General features: G+C 40.7%; 1 protein-coding gene across 1 annotated transcript; it reads left to right on the forward strand.

Annotated features, from left to right (window-relative positions):
* The first annotated feature begins 6 nt into the window (after positions 1-6).
* Positions 7-16,796, forward strand: rbm18 (RNA binding motif protein 18). Its single transcript, XM_084572683.1, has 6 exons — positions 7-374; positions 1,375-1,488; positions 7,260-7,386; positions 8,155-8,235; positions 13,383-13,483; positions 14,924-16,796. Exons 2-6 carry the CDS (start codon positions 1,382-1,384, stop codon positions 15,108-15,110), a joined length of 603 nt encoding a protein of 200 aa, XP_084428809.1. The 5' UTR covers positions 7-374; positions 1,375-1,381; the 3' UTR covers positions 15,111-16,796.
* The last annotated feature ends 962 nt before the right edge of the window (positions 16,797-17,758 follow it).

The raw sequence follows: 17,758 nt of genomic DNA on the forward strand, positions 1-17,758 counted from the left end.
CATTCCTTGGCCGCGGTGTAGCTGTGTGTTTGAAACTGTACACGGGTTGCACCGGTTGAGCGGGGTTACTGGCTTAAACGTAAAAAGAAAAAAAGCCGACGGCGAGATGCCAAGCGTTAAACCGAGCGCTTCCATCGCTCTCTGCATACAGTTAAACAAACCACAACATCATCCTGCGCCTTTGTTGTCAGACGATAGCAAGGCGACTGTTACCCGTCGAGCTAACTAACAAAGTCAGCGATATATGAGGGAAATCATTGTATGAAATGATTGGTATTACGTTCTGACGTATCTGGACCATCCCGAAAGTGGGACCAGGAGCAAATTAAGCCGAGGAAGTCGCCACTGAAGAGGAAGATTGACATAACAACAAGGTAAATGGATGCTATCTAAGCTAACCTAGCTAAGTGCTACAACACATTGCTGCTCGTTTAAAATTGACTCGTCAACGTAGACGATAAGTTAAAATCGAGTACACGGAATGTGCTGTAAACATCCGCAGTCGGATACTTCTCAAATAATTTGCCGTAACAATGCGAGAATAATAGACGACCAGTCCGCAGTTAGCCAAGCTAACGTTGTAGCAAGCTTGTAGCAAGTCAGCGTTTCCTTGATGTAAACATAAGAGTTCTTCATTTTCGAGGTTTTACAGGAAACATGATGACACGGCACTGTGAATAACAGCAACCCATTAGACATAATTCCCTAATTCTGTTCAAAATTTCCATTTTTAGAGTATGCAAGCTGTAAATGAAAAATTACAGGATACATATATTGACATTTTGATTCTCACATGTTTTGATGTTCCGTATTTTGATGTGTGTGTTTGATTAATACACCTATATAACCTTTTTCATATTTTGGTTAAACGTCTTAAGAAATTCCACACAAGTTACTTAAATTAACTGCATTGGTTGTATTTTTTTTTAAATTTATGTACATTATCTTGATTAAAGTAGAAGAGTTAGAGTAAAGTTGTCAAGGAGCGGCACCTGTGCGGCTGCAGATGATAATATAACTAAATACAAGCTACTAGTCCATCCAGAGCACTTCCTGTTTTATAAAATCTGTAAATAGATGAACCTACAGTATGTCAAAGAGTTGGCCCCATCCTTTCTGATCACTCCAGCCCTGTTTTCTTATTAATCATATAAGCTAAAGTCCCTGTAATGCAAAAATCTGTGTCTTTCGATTAACAACCAACTTGTCTGAGATGTGTGCTGGCATTCGCCATCCTCAATGATTGCTGAGTTTCTTTGTGTTCATAAAGTAATTGAGTACTAAACAATTCCAATACCTCTCCACCGGCACAGCTTTTAACTTACCTGCCTTTTTGTTTTTGTAAACCTTGTCTCTCCTTCCTGCCTCCTACAGAGTACACATGTCGTCTGCAGCCGAGACGGTGGAAAATGCCTCTATTATTTCAGAGAGCATGGCCCATGATGGCAATCGCTTGTGGATAGGAAACATCGATCCCAAAATTACAGAGTGAGTAAATCCTCTACAGATTTCTGCCATTTCCTCCACACGCTTGGAAAGAGGTCCAACTCTCTTTAAAATGATTTCTCTTAATTATTAATTTTATTTAACAAACGTTAACAGACAATCATTTATGGGTCATGCCACATTAGAGCTAAAACTGCTATTGAGACAGTATAATCACTGTGACCCACAATATAGTCTACACATTGAAAGTTATTGGAATAAAAACCAAATACTGCTTTTCACCCAAAAATCTCCAGACGTAAACATGTAAACCAGCCACCTGAATGAAGAGCAACATTTGTTGTTGATTCTAGCAGCAGTCGGTGTTCGATTTGAGTTTGCTGTAATTTAGTCCATGTTACAAACTTGCCTGGCTTTACCTCATAGAAAGGCAATGTATTGTGTGTGCATATATGATTGATTAACTGTGTGCGTAGAGTGTGTGTGTGTGTCACAGGCTGAGACTGAGCAGACAGAGCTTGGTGTGTGAAAGAGAGGCAGTGAGGCGCAGCGACCTGCTCTGCTAAAGAGCAGCCATCATTCCTCACTCACCTGCCCTGTTTACTCTCTCTGTGTCGACCTGGAGCAGATTGTGCATGTGTGTGTGTGTGTGTGAGCATGTTTAAATACACAGTCAGTGTTTGGGTGGCAGCTGGTAGCGGTGCAGGCTTCGTATCACATACATTATTAGTCTGTCCCACCGGACACGTCATTACACTTTGGTGCAAACGTCTATTTTGTTTGCATTCGTGTGTAGGGATGTGTGTGCCTTTGAATTTCTGAATGCTGAGAACATCCCTGCATACGCTGTGATGGAGAGAAGGTAGTTTTCCGGGGTGAGTGGTGTGTTTGTGTGCCTGTGGGGGCTGCTGGAGAAAGAATGTATAGTCCACAGCTCTGGTGGGCGTCTAGACAGGCGTTTCCTTCCCTTTTCCCTGCTCTGCTCTCCTTCTCCTTAAATAGCCCACTGCTTCGTAGTATGGAGGGAAAACAAGAGAAATGCCCATGGCCTCTGTTCCTGATTGGGAAGATTAATTAGCTCCGGGATAGCATACGCTGTGCTCACTCTGTTTGTCCTGGTAAGCCAAACTCAGTGCAGAGGAGGAATGTAGACTCTAGATGCAAGGTGCTAATTATATGAACCCAAATCACTGCACACCACAAGGATTTAAAATGAATAAAGAATATAATTATTACACAAGAGGTTTACAACCATTTGCTACTTCACTACATAGATGAGTAAAAAAATAATGCATTCTAATATAACAATCCTGCATGAAATCTTAGCTTCATGATGATTATTGTATTCAGAATTTGTTTAAACTAACTGAGAGAGCTGTTGATTCAACTGTGTTTTCATTTTGGATACTGTGGCTTGTAGCGCTGTTGAATTGTATTGTGTTGTCCCGACACGTTTCTATTGTTATGACAAACCCCGTTTTAATCAGCGGGCTAGGTCTAAATAACAGAAACACTTTGGTGTTCAAGTCTATCCAGCACCACAAACAACATCCTCCAAAATAATCATACAGTTGAATTAATACCTTTCTGGTGCTGTTTCAACATTAACACACATAGTAACTGTCATGAAACGGGGGTTTAGCGCAGGGCTGTTAAATAGACTGCGTTATTGTGTTACTTCTAATTAAATACGTAACATTTTAATCTACAAGAGGGTAGACTACATTTTAACGGTTGTTTTTTTAGGAAGCTTCTTGGGTCAAAAATTGAAGCCAGCACAAACCTGCAGTTCCTGGATGGACCACTTGAGGCCGGCTCCAGAAGCAAGTAACTCCAGATAGAACTCATATCTCAAAATGCCCAACTGAATTAACTAATTTACCCATTTATGACACCAGCACAGGGCTGAATTTGTACATTAATCAGGGCTTAAAGTTATGATTAACTTACTTGTGCTCCACCTCTTTGACCTCTTTTGAATTGGCCTCAAGTTACACGTGTTACATGTGGCGAGCTTCAAAACTGATCCATTTTTATTAACGGTCAGTTGTTCTCCGTTGTTGATATCTTTGAGCTGTATTTTCTTCATATTTTCACTTTGTTTGAAGCCTAGTTGGTTCATTTGATTATGTAGCAGTATCAAATGGTAATGTTTTATTGCTTTATGAGTAGCAATGTAGACTTTGGGAGGGGTGTTTTGGAGACGTCCATTTCTCCTCTGTTCCATTTGACTGATTAAGATGTGATGATGTTAGACGGCCGTCCTCTTATTTGTGTAATGTGCTGTCAGACGGAAGAACTTTGGCTTTTGTGTAGACTGATGACAAGCTCTCTGTCGCTTGGAGAAGGATAAAAGCTTTGCGCATGGCTTCTATCTTGCTATGATGTACTCAGACCAGGAGATGCAGGAGATTTATATAAAAAAGAAAAAGAAAAATGAAAATCTCTTGCCTGCTCGTTCTGTGGATGTAGCAGCTGTGTTATGACAGAGACAACTGGGATTTTCTTGCGGCCACCCTTTTAAATACTCAGTAAAAGAGCAGCTGAGATGAACACCCCATACGCTCTCCTGTTTGATTCTTTTCCTCGAGGAAACTCGCAGAGCAGAACCACAGCAGGTGTAACCGGAGCTTTCACCACTTATTCATGTTTTTGTTCTTTTGCCTGCTTAGTACTAATCCATCACCTTCTTCTTTGTTGTTCCCTCTCAGGACCTTGTGTTACATGTAAAGTTGTGTATCTGGAAGTTGTCACGAATTACATTAAAGAACTTGATGCTCACCATCTTCTTGCTCGTGCTACAGTTCTGTTTTTTGTTTTTTTTTATTCTGAAAAATGAATAAATTGCTGCATTGCCAGAAAGTCAAAACTTGGCATCCCCTCCTCTCTAATTCTTTTTCCCCTCTGACTTTCTGGACTAAACCTCTCATTTTATCTTTTTTCTGAACTTGCCTCATATCCATATCCCCCTTCCCCTTCCTTCCCCCTCTCTGCTTCCTTGCTCTTGTCCCTTTCTTACCTGGCTTCTCACCTCCTCTCTTCTTTTGACTCATCCTCCCCTTCCTACACCTTTCACCTTGCTGTCAACATCCCCTCTCTGAACTTTACTCTCCCTCTGCCCACCTCTCCCTCCCTTTCCTCCCCCCTTCTCCTCCTCTTCCTCCGGTAGTTTTTACAGCCCCCAAGAGGTACAGCCCATTGTGGTTCGGCTCGCTAGCATCCAAAAATGTTCTTGGAGTGTCTGCCATTTAGTCCTCAAAAATAGACATATTCTCAAGTGCACTTATGAGGCAGTATCAAAAGATAACATGCGAGTGGACGCGTTGGCTGGAGTGCTTCTCATTTCCTGATTCCACTGATTCCTCAACTCACTGGTGCACGAGGAAGAAATGTGAAATATTTGTGGCTTGAGAACAGTGTTTTGAATAGTGTGCTTTTCTGTGTTTGTGGAACCAGTGCAGGATGAGCCACTTTCACACAAGAGACTCGCAGGGTGTTGTCTGGGAAAAGCAGAAATTCACGTTAGCCTAAAGCCCCTCCAGGGAGTCGTAGAAAGGTGGAAGACATTAGTGCAGCCTGCAGCTTAAACCCTCGGTATTCCACAGCGAGTCCCATTCACACACATAATTGCGTCTAAACAATAAAAAGCCGAAGCATTAAGTCCTCTTCTTGAACAGTTACACAAAACACCCAGGGTCAGTCTCAGGCCTGGACAGTCACACACCCAAGCACAGGAAGGCGTTTGTTGATGTTATTTGTTGATGCATTTTAGGTTTTCGATTGTGGTTGTTGCTCTTTATGGTTTGATAGACCTTTTTCATTGCAGGCGATTTGACATTTTGACAAAGTTCAAAAGTTGGCATATTTCTCCTTCAGAGCTTCTTTTGGGTATGCAGCTCTACCACAGCCTTAGAAACTGTTGGCTAGTTGGTTTGTGTATATGCACAAAGCTGACCATACACTGAGAAAAGACTGAATATTCAGAATGTTCTGTGTACATGTTTTAAGAATATTTCTAAAACCTGAGTATTATCATAATGTCTTGACCAGAAAACGCTACATTCAGGATAAGGCCATGCTGTTTTCGTGAGGGGTGTCTGAGGGGGTCCTGTGGGTTGAGGTCAGGGGTCTCTGGATCAGGCTTGTTCCAGTGCATCCCACAGATACTTGATCAGTTTGGGATCTAGTGAATTTGGATGCCAGGTCAACACCTTGTGCTGTTTTTCATGCTTTCTGAGTTGTTCCGGTGTCTGTGTCAGGCTGCATCCTGCTGGGGATGGCTGCTGCCATCAAGGAGTGTCATTGCTATTGGGTGGGGGTGCCTGGTCTGGTCTAGGTGGGTGGTACATGTCTAAGTAACATCCACATGAATGCCAGGTCCAAAGGTTTTCCCAGAAGAACATTGTATTGTCACAAGATGGTCAATGTTATTTACTTCTCCTGTCAGGGGTTTTAATGTTGTGGCTGATCGATGTGTCTTTGACACTTAAATGTAATGCAAAACACAGAAAACGCTACTACAGCTACTACAATTGCTAACCCGGTTGTGTGGGCGCCTCATCAACTGAGACAATAGTCCACACTGCAGGCCTCCACCCTTTACCGAAAGGTGGTCCCCAGTCTCTATCCCATTGCTTCCTGTCTCTCTCCGCTACTACCATCATCATACAAACATCAAGGCATGAAAAAAATAATTTAATAGATGAGAAAATAGCTGACCAAATTCTGCAAAGAAACAGCCATTATGTTGTAATTATGTCTTATAGTTGTCTGTTCTTTTCACTTGAACATCAAGTTGTTTTGGCAGCACATCCATCTTTGGTTCGTCATACTAATGCCTTGTCTAAACCTGTACTCAGCACATTAAGGAGTTACTTCACAGGTGGTGTCATTTTTCAAGGTGTTATGTACAGCTAATGAGCTATTTGGCCAGTAGAGGGACTCCAACTGTTGCATGATTGCTAGATTACCTGATACATCAGTGAAACAACTGACATAAAATAAATCTGCAACAATTTTGGTGATTGATTTTATTGTTTTAATCTCTTAATATCTGAATATATCAGACTCGACCAAATTATCTTTCAATATTTTCAGCTGAATTAAATGTAAAAGCACCTGCTGCTCAGTTGTCCCTTGGGTATTCAGACCAGTATAGCAGTGAATACCATCCACAAGTGACCCTGAACTCTTTGCTCTTTTCTGTTCCGTCAGAAGAAATATGTTTTCCCGTGGCCAGTAGTGGACACACAAACGCCTACAACCTCCGACGTGCTGCATATCTCTTCGATGACCACAGATATACACGTTCTTTCACAGCTCCACACTGTCGTTGGAGGTTGTTTGTGCAGGACTAAGAGCTCAGCGGGGATTTGAGGCTTCCTCTGTTTTATTCCCTCATTGTCCCGCTACTGTATCCTAAGCATTGTCTCAATAAGAGATTTACTGTCACCGGCCTGCCACACCAGCTGGCCCGCTGCTAAAAAGGTGTCGGGGAGAGAAAGCTGTCATTCTCATTAACCCTACTTGACAGATTCACAGACTGCATGATGGTAAATGTGATGTGGAAGTGGTCCATGCGACTGTTTTACACGACTGACCTCCAATCATGGATGCAGTTGAATATCAAGGAAAAGTGAAGGTTTAGGTCTGATGTGGGACCTTTTTACAGAATATAAGTTATTATATTAAGTTGTTTTATTCATCTTATTCCATCCCTGTCTCTATATGATGAATTCATTCAGAGAGTGAGTGACTGAAACATGTTAAAAACCTTTTTTTTTTGTGGTCAATCATGTTTCCTCTCTCGACAGGTATCACCTGGTGAAGTTGTTGGAGAAGTTTGGCAATGTGAAACAGTTTGACTTCCTGTTTCATAAATCCGGGCCTTTGGAAGGGCAACCACGAGGCTACTGCTTCGTCAACTTCAGCACCAGAGAGGTACGTACAAGCTGCTTTTTATTTTGCCACATTATGTAGATTTGAATGATCATATTCATAAATTTCTCAACTTAGATTTGTCTTTTTGTTTAATGAAAATCCAGTACAGTTGGATGTGTTCAGAGCCTGAAAGGGGAAAATAATTTCACATCTACTATTCAATATTTTTATCAAAGGAAATCCCTTTATTGAGTGTAATAATGTTCCTTAGATTCAAATCGTTCAACAAACTCTATGAGACATCCTCGAGCAGGCTGCACCTCATTGTGTGTCTTGCTGAAGTGGTGGACCGTATTTCTAAAAAAAGGACTTGAAAGGAGTGCGCTCAGCTTCACAGGTTCAGCAGGCAGTATTTGTTTTGGAGTGAGCCTGGGGATCGTGATAAGCATCTAGTTTCACAGCTAGTGTCTATCAGTGGGATATGAAGCCCTCCCAAAAGGATTATACAGAGGAAGTGTGTGTTTATCTTACACACACACACACACTTACACGCAGACACACTTGGATAAAGAACTTTGCTAATATAATTTAGCATCAAAGCCACTTGATTGATTAGACAAAACTATATTTTCTCACACTTCCTCTCAAATGCACAGCAGAGACGGCCCAAGTTAGGACTGGCATCATCATCCATTATTGTCTCTGACATCTCTCTATCGTGAGGGCTAATGATTTAATGACTGGTGCAATCATGAAGGATGATTTTTAATCATAATTGTAAAGAGCTGGTTCCTCTCTTTCTGTGTTTGTGTGTCTGTCTGTCTGCAGGAGGCAGAGAGGGCGATCCAGTGTTTAAATGGGAAGCTAGCTTTGTCCAAAAAGCTGGTGGTGCGCTGGGCGCACGCACAGGTGAGGGTAAGTTTCAAAACCAGTCACAAGCACAGCACAACACACTTATTTATAAAAATGGAAAATGGAAATGCAGCCTTATACATAGGTTTACAGACTAAACACTGGTCAATTAATTAGGTACACTAGTGGAAAAAACAAATTCATTCTAATAAAACAGTATATATATAACTATTGAATTTTGTTGTTCGGACATGTTTCTATTATTTTGAAAACCCCATCTTAATCAGTGGTCTGTGCTAAATCACAGAAACATTTTTGTGTTTTCTAGTTTAGCAGCACTACAAACAAACTACATCCTCCAAAATCATCATCCAGTTGAATTACCTCCTTTTTTTGCGCTGTGTTAACATCATGAAGTTGGATTTAGTGCAGGACTGTTGTATTAGAATACATTAATTTTCTCTAGTGTACCTAATAAAGTGTCTGGTGAGTGTGCATCTGAAAAGGTGAAAGGTTTAGAGTAATAACCAGAAACGTTTGAGGTGACCAACATTTGCGAGATTCAGCCATGGCTACGGTAAGAAGATAAAAACCATCTGCTGTCATTGGTTTTTATTTCAACACTACTACTGCAGTAGCCGGTTTGCAGAGAGCACAGGGAATCCAGCACAACCTATGCCTGTCTCTTAACAATAGACAGCCTACTGGCGAAGGGTGAAGGGATATCCTGTATAGAGACGAATCACGCCCTACACACACATACACACAAAGACGTGGTGGAGGGAGGTCGAGGTCAATGCTGCCGCCTCTTAGACAACATGTTGTAAGATAAATCTGCTCACAGATTCATTATATCTGGGCTCAATCCACCATGAAAACCAAAAATAGAAGCTCACTTTATTGGTGCTGTTTCAGGCAAAATACTGTTCATTAATACCAGTCTGTCTGTGTCTTTGGATGACGCAAATGCACAAACTGCTAAACTACTCCCAGTTCACATGTACAGTGAAATTTCTTTTTTTTTTTTTTTTCTTCAGCTGCAATATGCTGCTAGTTCGAGGTAAATGCCGGTTCGGTTCAGCAAATAGCATTTTCTGTCCATCAGCGTGAGCACAAGCAGTGACGAAAATAGTCTTGAATCACAGTCTAGGAGAATATGTTTGTCCGCGTTCATGGATTTATGTGTCTACCTGTCTGCAGAGGAAAATGAAAAATGAAAATGCGTCTAAGCAGAGCAAGTTTAGATTTTGGTGTCCAAATTTTTTCAGCCAGTTTTCCAAAGGTTATTAGACTTTATTTCCGAGGCTCTTAGCAGCGGGTATTCACAGATCAGAGCAAACTGGTCAGCAGACATGCCAACAGTTGCTGTACTTACACTTATACTTCTTCAAGACTGAGGCAGTTAGATACCCAAAGCATTAATCAGAATATAGCTATATTTTTTCCAGAGAGAAATGAATCAAGTGGTTGTCGGTGCTAATATTTTCCTATTCAGTGGATTATCAGTGGGTTACACCACCCTTCTCAGTTCAATTAACACTTCCTTCTGATCAAGCCAGTCTATTCCGATTAAGGTGGTTACATGGGACTGTGACTGTACTCTGATCAGGTTCATTATTCAGATTATTAGCAGATTACAAGTGTCCATGGAAATGCAGATATAAAAACAATATGGACGTGACCAACCACATTATTCTAAACCTGCTCTTTGCCCAAGTAATCCTACTTCAGTGCTTTGGATGCTTTGGACCAATCGAGGATTCTTTATCACCGACACCCTCACCAGTGGCTGCATCTCCACCCAATCCCCTGGCAAACATAAGCTTGCAAGTGAAAGAGGTTTATCAAAGATTGGCACCAGACTAGAGCCCGACCGATAAAGGATTTTGAAGGCCGATACCGATACAAATATTTGTTGGTTTTAAAAACCGATATATCGGCCGATATTTATTTTTTTTCAGAAACACGCAACAAAACATTAACTGATTTCCCTAACATTAGTTATTTGTAGTTATTTATGAGTTTTAACTAAAATAATATGATAATGCATCCCTTTACCTGCACTTTTTAAATTCTTTCCATCAAGCTACATCAAACCATTTTCAATCATCAGTTGCTGCCTGCCTTCTAAAACCTACTATTTAGCGATCTAAATCCATTATGTGACTCGTTAATGCTGCGGCTGAACGACAGTCTGCAACGCACACTTGGCGTCATTGGATTTCACACACGTGTAAAAGAAAAGCTAACTTTTATGCACAAGCTACGTTTGATACTTTTTCTCTATGTCTAAATGTTCACTCCTCGCAAGTCTAACTTACATTTTACAATGCAGGGACTGTAACTAGAGATATGCTAGTTATAAATACAGTAATCATTACAGTACTTTATTTAGGCAGAATAAGTTCGTTGTGGTTTCCAAGCTCATTAATGTTAACGTTAGCGGTCTTCCACTGATAGTGGCATTAGCTAGCTTTGTGGTTAGCTTCTATGATGAGCCATAATTTAGCAATGGATAACGTCATACTGCAAATTGTAAAACATACATTTTCAATATAACAGGCCAAGGAGAGATGATACGTCTCATTGCTATAACTGTCACGCTATTAAAGAAATACTTCAGTCACATTGTCAAAAGTTAAAAGGACAGTCAGTCAACTACACTGTAACAACGTAACGTAATTAGCTAATTCCGCTTCACTCTCGGCTTATTTAACAGCAGCAAAACTGGACATGATAGTCACGAATTTTGTCATGCTTATTTGAGTTAAGAGAACTGATGGGGATGTTCTTTTAATTGTTATTCAAGCAATGTATGTCTCATGACCAACTCACCATGAACACACTTCACCGATGATCTTACTCGCGGATAACTGGTTCTCTCTGCCCGACTCTGGCTGGATCAGCACGAGTTATACACGAGTGTTGCCAACAGGGACGGTGTAGAGCGCCCTCTGGTGGACAAACTATACTATACAACGCCAACACTCATGACATGGTTGAAGGGTGTTTCGTTTTTATTTTATTTTTGAAATATTCATTTATCGGCCATTATAAATGCCGATACCGATAGTTTTGAAAATGCCTAATATCGGCCGATAATATCGGCCGGCCGATATATCAGTCGGGCTCTACACCAGACGTCTATGGTGGTTATAAGTCAAACCTTTGCTGTATGGTACCACTTCACACAGATCAAGACCACCCGTCACCGCAAAAGCTTTTTCCAAGAGGTGCCACATCATTCAACCAGATTCTAAGACATGCGTTATGTGTGCACAACTGTCATTCAAAGCCACATTGTGGGTTCAGTTACAGATGATCCACCGTCCCAGTAAAATAGGTTGTCTGATTTTTGGTCAAGGGCAGCGCTACACAAGAGCAAATGTGTTTTGCTGCAGATTACGTGTGTGCCCCTGATACCGTCACTTTCTACAGTGCAATCTCTCTGACAGTAAGGTTTGATTGGTCTTCCACCAATGGAGCCAGCTCAGGTCAAATTGAAAGGGCTTTTTTTTTTATTTTTAAAGCAGGCCTGTCTTCGCTGATTCCAACCCGGCATAAGGTGACGTGTTGGGATAAGTGAGTCACGGATGGGCGGCGTTGAAGTTTTTAGTTGGATTTCCAGACTTACATCTTGACTTTATTACATAGCTTTGAAATAAAGGAAATCACTCTGATGAACATTTATTAAAGTTTTCCCTCCAAAAAATCCAAAGATTTCCAAATCTACCAATTAATCTCTTAAAAGCTTTGCCAGGAGCATCGGGAGCACAAATCAAGTATGAGAAAGCCACTCCACAAGTCCCTCCAACGCTCCTGCTGCCCCTGGTACTCTTTGGACTTTGTTGCACCTTCTAGATCTTGCATTGAAGCGTATCTGCTCTGCGTGTCACAATAATTGCAGCTTTATTCTTATCGTTGTGTTATTTGTCCACTACCTTTCTGTTTAATGTGAAGTTCTGTCAGCCTTTTGTATTGCAATAACTGGGACATGCAGCTAACATTCATTTATAATGCAGGCCCTTCTGCTGTATAATAATAAATCATTGTTGGAAGATCATTATAACAGAGGTTTAAGCAATTAACTTGAAACATTTTGGCGTAACCTTCCCATAACATACTGTTTAAGGTTGTTTACACATTAAAGATTTATTGGCTCCGTGCAGATCTCTAAACATTCCAGCCACGTGTCTTTAGGAATAGGTGGAAGGGAAGGGTCCTGGCTGGTTAGAATGGTCATTGTTGTACTCTTATTCTTGGCTATACATGTCATTCGTTTCCTGGGACAGTATGGAAGACTGTGTGTGTGTGTGTGTGCATTCGTGTAACGTCACGTAACTTAACTTGATGCTGTTCCAGTTTCTCCTTCTGCAAATGTTCTAAGTAAATGGAAGCTGCAGCACCAAACTGACTGAGATTATCATACCCATCATGATTTTTGTTTTGTCTTTTCTTTTTTTTTTTTCCTTTCTCCACAGGTTTGAAGAATTCTGTGTTGGCTGGTGGAGATGTTTGGAAGGTGGTTTTGAAAGGAATGAGTGCAGACGTTGGTTGTTGGTCCCGTCAGCTGGTCCCACTTTATCCTCTCGGCGCCCCTTAGGGTGTGATTATGAGCTGGACACACAGTCCTGCTCGGTTACTGTCTGTTTGACCAGACGCAAACGGGATCAGTGCTGCACTTTTCTAATGTTCATATCTGTAGGAGAAAGCTCGAGTTGACTCCCTAGAGAACTGCTGTCAGTAGTTATTAGGAGGTCTGGTGGCTTCTAAATTCCTTCTTATATTTAGCGTCTGCTTCTTTTTCTCCACTTTTCATGCAGTCCTGCTCAGATTTAGCACTCAGTTGGCATTGTAGTTTATTCAAATTAAAAAATGCAATCTTTTTCTTAGTGACTAGAAGGTTTTAGTTTGAAACTGATGCCAGATAGAGCTATCACTATCTTGAGTTATATCTGAACACAAGGTGCTAGGTCTGAACAGGACACATCCTACTTTTAGTGTATATCCCACCGACTGTCTGCTTCTTCTTATCTTGAGTATTTTCAGACTATCCGCGTGTCTGTACTGTTTCTTGCTCAACATGTTATTTCACTCCTTTTGTTTGTCTCTCTCCATCTGTCTGTCCATCCTCGTTTCCATCACTGTTTATGTGGGTCATCCGTTTTTTTTTTTTTGTTTTTGGCCACCTGTACTGTTTACAGAGGTTTGAAGGTTTCCGTAATGACAAGACGATGCCCCCGAGCCTGGAGCCGTCGTGCAGTGGTTCAGCGGAGGAAGGGCCCATAGCAAACAACCACCTCAGGTTGGCATCAAACGCACACACGGCACCATCATTCATTCCTGTAGTTGTGTCTTTTTTTTTTTTTTTTCTCAGGGCTTGTCCACGCTAAGATCAGAATTGCTCTTTTGTTCTGCACTTTTAGACTTTCTTGGTGTCGATAGGATAAAATCCTGTTTGGTTCATGTTTCCCTTTTCATGATGAAACATTTATTTTTTCATTCATTATTGCTCCCACTGAATCCAGTACTCACCCTTCTTGCTGCCATTACATTCCCCCATAACATCAACAGCTGTTGGCTGATAAATGTTTTAGAGATCATTTAAAAAAAAAATTAATAAATAAAAAGCTCACTGACAAAATACTTGATTTGGAAAACATTCATATTTTCCTTGCCAGTATATAGCAGGGAAACTTTAAACTACAGTAGTAGCAGCATGCTAAGACCTGACACAACTCTACACACTCAATACCATTTCATATCAATTGACAATGGAGTGGTAGGTGAAACAAATAATGATGATGCTAAATAGCTAACTGATTGCTGCTAGTCTCGCCTTACCTATGGAGAAGAGACATTTGTATAAAATAAGTTCCTCTAGCGTCGCATTATTTAGTTTGTTTGTTCTTAGACGGTTAACTTAGCTAGCAGAGCACCGTGTCCAGCTTTAGTGTGGAAGTGTTGGCCTCGGGGCCCCAACAGATACTCGCATCGCCTTCAGTTATGGCCTCATTGAACAAACAGGGCCTTGTTGAGCTTACTGAAACCTTAATTAACCAGGGTTTCCATAAATGGTTAAATATGTTCTACGTTATATAGCTGGTGGCATTTTTAGCGTCGCCACAAACCACGGTAAAAGTTGAGTGTCATTATTGTGCTTTGTGTTTGTGTAAGTGTTCAAATGGACACACACTGTAAGTACACAAGATAAAAGTAGAATAGTGAAGACTGTACATGTTCCTACGAGACAGCCCCAGTGTGCGTAGCAAGCTATCATGTTCTTCAAGGAAAGGCTGCCCACTTTGATTCTAGTGTAAACTTCAAAATCCCTCTCCACACAGCACAAGAGAGGAAATAGACACAGTTCTTCCTCGGATGCCGCCTCTACTCCATCTCTCTCCTGTTTTTTAGATACTTCTCACACACTCTCTCATTCCTTCCTCCTCTCACGAGCCCTGTAATTTTTCACACAATCTTATCTCGCTCGCTCCTCCATATTCACCATGTAAATACAAGCAGCACAGCTGGTGATCTCTTGCTTGTGCTTCAGCTTCCATCCATCCCTCCAGCCACGAAGAGTGTTAATACATCCTCTTCCCCCCCCCCCCCCCCTTAACCAGGGCCGCAATCTGTCCATCACTGTTTGTTGCTCGCTCTCGGTAGCAACACCAGTATTTTTCCTCGCCTCACCCGCACTCTTCTCCGTTGCTAACATCTCCACACCCTCCCTCCCTCTCTCCAGCACGAGTGCTAAAATCCGCGCCATCGAGGCCAAGCTCCAGATGATGGAGGAGAATCCGGACGACGACAGCTACTCGGGCCCGTCGGCCTACGTTTACAACAAACCGCCAGAGAGGAAACGCTGGGAGCCCTACTCTAAATCACACCACAATAACCAGAGCAGGCCCTTCCGCAAGTTTAGGAGATGACCCATCCTCCCACTTATTCTGGAGAACCCCTTCACCCCCCCTCCCCATTATCTAAACCTCAGCCGCCCACCTCCACACAAACGGTCTCCAATCTAGATTCTATACAGACAATCCTAACTGGGAAGGAAAGGTTTGGAAGCTGAACCAGGTGAACAACTGTTTGGGGGTAACCACAGGGATTATGGACAAATACCGACAGCATTTTTTTTTTAAATTCTCATCAGTTATTATTTAGTCGGCTTTGTGACCCATACCTGACTGCTGGTCAGGTTGGATCCTTCATCAATCTGATTGGTCACTTTTGCTGGCAAATCATAAGGACTGTGAGTCACATGATGTGCAGTCCCTGCAAGAAAGAGAATTGTTAATGTGCTTACTGCAGATTATTTAATTAAGAATTGTGTTGTTTATTAAGGGCCTGGCTTTTTAGTTTGGCTTTATTTAAGAATTTGTATTCATAGAGTTCAAACAACAAGCCACCCAGCCATACTTGCAGTGTTTGTGTGTGTGTGGTTCTTTGTTTCGTTTTTTTTTCCATTTTTTTCTTGAGTCCAGTTTTTATATGACTCTTTTTACTGACTTTTGTGTAGTGTGTAGGTTTTTGGTATTTCAGCAGCCCACAGTCCCGTCAGTTTATTTTTTCAATTAAAAGTGTATCATCACATCTCCATTGTTTTTTTTTTGTTGTTGTTTTTTTATGACATTAATATTATATAGCTATGTTGCTGTTAAAAAAAAGAAATTCGGTGTCATTTTGATTAATTTAACCATTTAAACCATTAACTTAACCCTTAAGCCATTAATTTAACCATCTTGGTTGACAGCCTTACTTATTGATTTATTATAAATGTGCTGATTAGACTCAATAAAGGCTGATCCACCATTAACCACCATGGATCCAAAGATGGATCCTGTAATACTTCAGTACTTTTTTTCTTTTTCTTTTTTTTTTTTTGGATTAATACTTAAAAAAAATCTATTATTTTTGTGGAGTCTACCGGAAGTCCCTGTAAATAACTACGGTTTTGCAGACCTTTTGTATACGGGTTTAACGCTGGCACATTTAAAGCTTCTTTCGTATTTCTGTGCGCTTTCACATGAGCCGAATTGTTCTTTCCTGCAGGTGTGACCTTCCGTTTTATAAAAAAAAAAACTAAAAAAAAAAAAAAAAAAAAACCCAAAGGACGAGATATGTTGGCGACATTATGCCATGGATTTGTTTGCTTGGAGAGGAATTCATGCGCAAACCAAAGCACGGACCAAGTTTTTTTTTTTCCAGATTTAACTGGAAAACACTGGCCCACGACACTGCAGCAGCGATGGAAATCAGCAGACGAAACAGTACAATTTCTTTTTTTTTTTTTTTGCGCACCGATGAACCAAATCCTACCTCTTAACATCTTCCAGCCCGTTATTTTTTTGTTTGTTGTCCCAGATCATTCAGCCGATTGTAGAATATTTCTGAAGTGTGCATTTGGAGCAGATTTCTTTTCAAAGGTGTGTGTGTATTTATCTGTTTTCAATAAAAGGCCTGTTCGTTGAAAAATCTCTATGGTTGATGAAAATAATTTCTCGGGAATGAAGGAGAAAATTCTTAGTTTTCTCGGTTTGCTTTGATGGGATGGTTTCTGAACTTTAGATCTGCGGATAATTGTGGAACACTTGCGCATAGCTTCATGACTGACACGTTGGATCTAAACCACAAACATATCCTGTAATTATCAGCCTTCCCTTTCGTTAAAAGACTGCTCGAGTTTTTTTTTTTTTTTTAACCTCATCTGCATCAACTTTTATACTATGTGCACAAATTACTCTTTCGACTTTAACGTTTATGATGTCTAAAACTCTAGTCTATGGATTAAAATATTATCCTAACATGAAAAATAAATAAAAAATAGTATGTTATGTATGTTCATCTTTTCTGACCTGAAATTTCCATTGTTAAAGTGCGGGCTGTAAGGCGTACTCACCTAAATATTATATTTACATGTAATTATAAAATATTACGTTATAATTAAAAAATAATCTATAATACATCAATAAGCATTAATTAAAACGTGAAATTATTAGTTATCGCTGCGCTACCTCGTATTTTACTAATTTCACTTACAATACATTAACTGTATTTTACACTGCAATTTGAATACGTTACAGTTTCATTTATTCTTTTTTATTTTGAAGCATCTTTGTTGTTTGAACACTGCTGAGCCCAATTTACACTATAATTTATCCCCGAATATACGTTATTTGGTGCGTTACCGCCTATACAGTCTGCACCAGCTGTATAGTTCCAGTAGCAAATAAATGGCAATTAGATAAACAACTATAATTTACATTGGGTGTTTATTCTCTGGCTGCTGCTGTAAGTGTCTGAGATATCAAACATGCACCAGCAGAGCTTGAGTAAGTTTCTGTCATAACGGTTCCAAACTGCGTCCACCCTTCTCACGCATATGAAACTCTTTCCTTCACCCTCCCCCTTCTTTAACTATAAGGCAGGCCAGGAGAGTCGCAGCAAACTTTCACTACAGCTCTGCAGAGACACTCTGGTTCTCAGCTTGTTGCGCTCTGGTCGCCTCTGCAGCCTTGAAGACTTGGAGTTAAAAGCTGCCAACCCCTCAATCTGATTAACTTCCTGTAGTCAGACT

This window comes from Chelon labrosus, assembly GCF_963514085.1.
Source record: "Chelon labrosus genome assembly, chromosome: 22".
In the NCBI taxonomy this organism is placed as follows: domain Eukaryota; kingdom Metazoa; phylum Chordata; class Actinopteri; order Mugiliformes; family Mugilidae; genus Chelon; species Chelon labrosus.

What these genes read in the sequence shown, in the direction of transcription:
- rbm18 (XM_084572683.1), top strand. Translation starts at nt 1,382, where the DNA reads ATGTCGTCTGCAGCCGAGACGGTGGAAAATGCCTCTATTATTTCAGAG. An exon ending in TCAACTTCAGCACCAGAGAG is followed by an intron (nt 7,387 to 8,154) that starts GTACGTACAAGC and finishes GTCTGTCTGCAG; the next exon opens with GAGGCAGAGAGGGCGATCCA. An exon ending in ATAGCAAACAACCACCTCAG is followed by an intron (nt 13,484 to 14,923) that starts GTTGGCATCAAA and finishes CCCTCTCTCCAG; the next exon opens with CACGAGTGCTAAAATCCGCG.